At 42.6% G+C, this 5,575-nt stretch overlaps 1 protein-coding gene across 1 annotated transcript; it reads left to right on the top strand.

The window, feature by feature from the left end:
- Positions 1-1,850: 1,850 nt before the first annotated feature.
- LOC100194557 (fast myotomal muscle actin 2) lies at positions 1,851-5,353 on the top strand. Its single transcript, NM_001139643.1, is given in 9 exon segments — positions 1,851-1,872; positions 2,927-3,077; positions 3,244-3,372; positions 3,506-3,616; positions 3,726-3,810; positions 4,202-4,363; positions 4,502-4,693; positions 4,810-4,991; positions 5,114-5,353. Coding segments are annotated over 8 exon segments (1,134 nt in total). The 5' UTR covers positions 1,851-1,872; positions 2,927-2,948; the 3' UTR covers positions 5,258-5,353.
- The last annotated feature ends 222 nt before the right edge of the window (positions 5,354-5,575 follow it).

Consider the following 5,575-nt stretch of genomic DNA (forward strand, 5'->3'; position numbering starts at 1 on the left):
TGTAGCGTCATTACGTAACATTTCTAAAACATAACTGTAGATGGCAGTAATGCACATCTCTAAAGAAAAATGAAATAAAACATTAAACTGAAGTTATGCAATCCCATTCATCACACATCTGTCCACCTGACATCTTTATTATTAACCACAATTTGCAACCACAATTTGTTGTGTAATTATCAAGGCCAATAATTCCTGTCTCAAGTGACTCAATACTAGGTCGGGTGGCTAAGTAGGGAAAACAGGCCGTAATAAAAAACAAATATTCTGGTTAAATATTTTTATAACAGATATTCAGTGGTATAAGTTATTGGTGTAAAAGGCTCTGGGTGTAATGAGAGAGTTCAAAGAGATGCCTGTGCTCAGAACAAGCTGTGTGACATTGAGTTGTGTGAGATTCTGAAAATCATCTTTCAGATAACATCAGTGTCAGTTTAACTGTTAACTCCCATCACTCATTGGCTGGCAGAAGAACATAATTACACTGCAATGGAATTCTAAACCATAGCATCCAACACCTATCTATCTGTGGACATAGAGAGAAAGTAACACCTATAAATAGGCAGGCCTAACATCCAGTGGGACAGCCTAGAGGGAAAAAATGCTCTCATATAATCCAGCCATGGATATAAACTAACAGACTTCAAAGACAGCCATCTGCTACAGTGTCCCCTGTCTGTTCTACCTGCCTTACAACTCAAAATATACCTGACAACATCAGATGGACCACTGCCATTGATAATACACTGTACCAATAGTGTTCAGGTCAGTAATATGGGTAAAACGTGTTACAGAAAATAATAATTCTGATCATTCAAAAGGTGAAACTTGAAAGACTGTATTTCCTCATAAGGTACATTGAGAAAAATAAAGGCTGTTGAAGGGGGTGGGACGAATAAGGATCTCAGTTTTCAAACTCAACACAGAGGGACCCCACTGGATGGACATTAACGACACCTGTTACACATCATGACCCTAAAAGGAGAGAGCAGGACCAATCAGGGCTCAGCACGGTGGACGCAGACCAGTCAGACCGCCAGCTCGGAAGAAGGACGAGACGTCATAACCCTCAGCTGTTCACCACGTTTAGGGGCTCAGCTCACATTCCAGCGGCAGCCTGGCCCACTGACATATACAGTGTTTTACTGACTGGACCGAAGCCTCTCTTTTTCATCTCCTTAACAAGGCCCACAGGTCTACTATTTCCGCTCACACCTAGTGTTTGTCAACGAAAACACTGACACATCTGCTCAATGTTTTTCGAGAGAATTGTATGATGTACAATTTCAGTAAATGTCTTAATCACTTTTCAGATTTCTCACAAACCCTGTCCTTTAAAACAACAACACCATCAATCTAAATTTACAATGACAATGTACCTTTTTGTGTGATTTCAGAAATCATGACTGATCAGAACCTTGATTCAGAATTCTTTAAAGTGTCAAATGGATGCACTGAACTTGCTATAATTGAACTATTCTGTTTGTAAAAAAAAAAAACACAATTTAAATGAAAGCTTTACCTACAGAAAAGTATTTAAATAAAGAAGACCATTGTAATTGCATTTAATGGTGATTACCATTATAACACCCAGACATCTTAATAAAACAAAACATTCCCTTTTCACTTCTCATCTAATTTCTAAAGCCTATCAGTCTTCTCAGGAAGCATCTCACCATTTTTGAGGAGTTCCATCTCACCCAATCGCATAATTTGACTTGTAGGTTGTTTTACTTTTTTCTAGCAGCTCTTATTTGGACTTGTGTGAACTCCAGGCTCCACCCCTGGTCCCCAGATCCCACTCTTATTTAAGGGGTCCTCTCACCCTCCTCCTTTGTCCCAGTGGAAGCATCAGTCTTGCGCTACAACTTGGTAAGTGCATATTTCTGCATATTACTACTTATTTCTATGGAATAATAATACCTTGTGGGGACTGGGTGTCCACATTTTAGTTCTTTGAGTACATCTTAACCTGGCGCTGACCAGACAGAGCTGGTCTCTGACATTGGATGATATAGTGTTTTCTACCTGGATGGGTTGTTTGTAGCTTTATTCATGCCTGAACTAGAAGTACACTTCAAACTGAAGTCACCGCTTATTGGAATGGATTCATGCTATCTCTCCAAATTAATACAAGACATTCAGCTATTCAGATATTTGTGAATAATAAACGATTTATCATCAGGTGATTGTGGGGAGGGTGCAGGCAAATACAGTGTAATAACTTAGTAAACAGTTACCGATTCTCTAACCAACGCTGGTTTGTTCAGGTACATTGAGACAGAACTAAATAGTGTCTAATGAATGAAGCCATTATAGGCAGATGGAGCAAGGAGCCATGCTGTAAACAGAGGTGTTACAATGTGCCGACAGCTGCTCTCTGGGTTGGCTCCAACTCTCCCATATCTGAAATAGTTCCAGATAGGGATCCATGGAGGTCAATGTGGCACTTGGTGTAGCTGTGCGTGGAGCAGCCAGGGGGTGGGGCTTAAAATAGATAGCTGGTCTTGCTTGCTGCTTCCACTGATATGCCCCTTTTTGGAGCTACCTAGGCAGCCCTAAAATGTCCCAGGAACAATCATGACAGCTGATACATAGTATCAGTAACTTCACAACATGTTTGGAACAAAAATAACATGGGACACATCGTAGATAGCTGATATTTTAAATACAAAGAATTGATAACATTTTCAAAATAGTTATAAGACAAGTTGTACGAATTTGACTACAGTAGTAAAATAAATATATTATTCCAAGAGAAAAAAAATGCTGTATATCGGATGCGAACATTTTTCATGTCAGTACAGTAATAAATCTGTGGTTGTGAACAAACCAATTAGGATAGGCTTGCTTGAAATTCTTTCAATGGTGGGGGGGGGGGGGGGTTGCAGCTGTTCTCACCCCTGTGTTTCACTGTCACACACAGACCATCCCAGTAAAGCCTAACCATGTGTGACGACGACGAGACTACCGCCCTTGTGTGCGACAACGGCTCTGGCTTGGTCAAGGCTGGATTTGCCGGAGATGACGCTCCCCGTGCTGTCTTCCCTTCCATTGTTGGAAGGCCCCGTCACCAGGTACTGTACCATAATGTAACTGGGGCGGGTATAGATTGTGCCATTGTACGGACACACATTTATAGGGGGAAACTGTCAAAAAGGGTGCAGTATGTTAGTATGCAGTCTGACATCTAGGCTACAGTGATGATTGTGTCACTCCTAACCTCTCTTCTTTCTCATCCAGGGTGTGATGGTGGGTATGGGTCAGAAGGACAGCTATGTAGGTGATGAGGCTCAGAGCAAGAGGGGTATCCTGACCCTGAAGTACCCCATCGAGCATGGCATCATCACTAACTGGGACGACATGGAGAAGGTGGGTCCTAAATTACTACACACTTCTTACAACATCTTGCAGAGTTTTTGGCATTGACTTTGGCACAAGACTAGGAGTAAATACATGCAGCATATTAACATAACAAACAGGGAACTCTTTCGTATCCTTGCAGATCTGGCACCACACCTTCTACAATGAGCTACGTGTGGCCCCTGAGGAGCACCCCACCCTGCTGACAGAGGCTCCCCTGAACCCAAAAGCCAACAGAGAGAAGATGACACAGGTACTTTTAACTCCATTATTCCCGCCACTTTATTTCAAATCCATGTCTTCTGTTAGAGCATAACAGTCAAGCAAACTTCTGAAATGTCTCTCTTATCCTTGTGTTATAGATCATGTTCGAGACCTTCAATGTTCCCGCTATGTATGTGGCCATCCAGGCTGTCCTGTCCTTGTACGCCTCCGGTCGTACCACCGGTCAGTATTCCAGGACACTGCCTCTTATATGTACCAATGTCAATCATGGATAGTTGCTATATTACTGATACAATATGTAGTTCGCTTCCACTCATTAGTGGTCAACATAACAGGAGACAGCTCAAATCAAGTTGATGCACATGTATAACAATAGTGTGAGTAAGTGAGCTGTTTAGTTGTCAGAGATGGCTAGATTAATTGTTCCCCTGTTGTCAAGGACATGTTAATCCCTGTTTGGCAGGGTATGTGGCACACCTGTAGCCATTGATGTCAGCGGCATTGTTTGTTTGTGATGTGACAACTGCTTGGAGTGATTGTCATATAACAGCCGACCATTCCTCTGTCAGTATGTCTGTCTGACTGACTAGCGTGCCTTGCCTGCTCCCTATAGGCATTGTGCTGGACTCTGGTGATGGTGTGACCCACAACGTCCCCATCTATGAGGGTTATGCTCTTCCCCACGCCATCATGCGCCTGGATCTGGCTGGTCGCGATCTGACTGACTACCTGATGAAGATCCTGACAGAGCGTGGCTACTCTTTCGTGACCACCGGTAAGGAGAGCTAACTTCTGTCAATGAGGTTATGCCTCATTTTTTATATTATTGTAATTTCTGTGTGTTTAGAGCAATCTCTTGCTGTGCAGTTATGTAAATGTTCTCCCTCTCATCATTGAAACGTGCCCCCCTTAGCTGAGCGTGAGATTGTGCGTGACATCAAGGAGAAGCTGTGCTATGTGGCTCTGGACTTTGAGAATGAGATGGCCACCGCTGCCTCCTCCTCCTCCCTGGAGAAGAGTTACGAGCTTCCTGACGGTCAGGTCATTACCATTGGTAATGAGCGTTTCCGTTGCCCAGAAACCCTCTTCCAGCCTTCCTTCATTGGTAATTCATACTTACAGTTTGCATTATACATTATGGTTGCAATACAATGTGTTACTACAATCAATGGTTTTGTGTTGCTGTGCCAATTAATGGACTTCTGTAATATCTTCTACCAGGTATGGAGTCTGCTGGTATCCATGAAACCGCCTACAACAGCATCATGAAGTGTGACATTGACATCCGTAAGGACCTGTATGCCAACAATGTGCTATCTGGTGGTACCACCATGTACCCTGGTATTGCTGACCGTATGCAGAAGGAGATCACAGCCCTGGCCCCCAGCACCATGAAGATCAAGGTGAGGGACAATCCCGCCATGTTGACCTTCAGGAAGTTAACCATCAAGTTAATTGTAATGTTCTGATTTACAGTGGGTCTACGTGAAACTAAGCAATTCCCTGTACTCTGTTTATCTTCTAGATCATCGCTCCCCCTGAGCGTAAGTACTCTGTCTGGATCGGTGGCTCCATCCTGGCTTCCTTGTCCACCTTCCAGGCCATGTGGATCAGCAAGCAGGAGTACGATGAGGCAGGCCCCTCTATTGTCCACAGGAAGTGCTTCTAAATAATCAACCCCCCCCCCCCCCCTTCATCCTTACATTCATACTGTGTTGTTTACTGTATATACATGTACTGTTGTAATAAAAATAGATCCTTGTAAGTACATTTGTTCTAAACTCTTTTTGGCATTGCTATAGGCCTATCTAGATGCCATATGCCAACTTTAATCAATTTATCTATCAATCTACATATCTATCTGGAATGTGCATAGAAATATTGAATATTGAAAAAGTAAATACAATTTTTGGTATTCATGTTTTCCTTTGACTGATTGATTGCATTTGTTAGACTATTTTTTAAGATACATACATAAGGGCGCTCC

This window comes from Salmo salar, chromosome 01, assembly GCF_965601325.2.
Source record: "Salmo salar chromosome 01, fSalSal1, whole genome shotgun sequence".
NCBI lineage: Eukaryota > Metazoa > Chordata > Actinopteri > Salmoniformes > Salmonidae > Salmo > Salmo salar.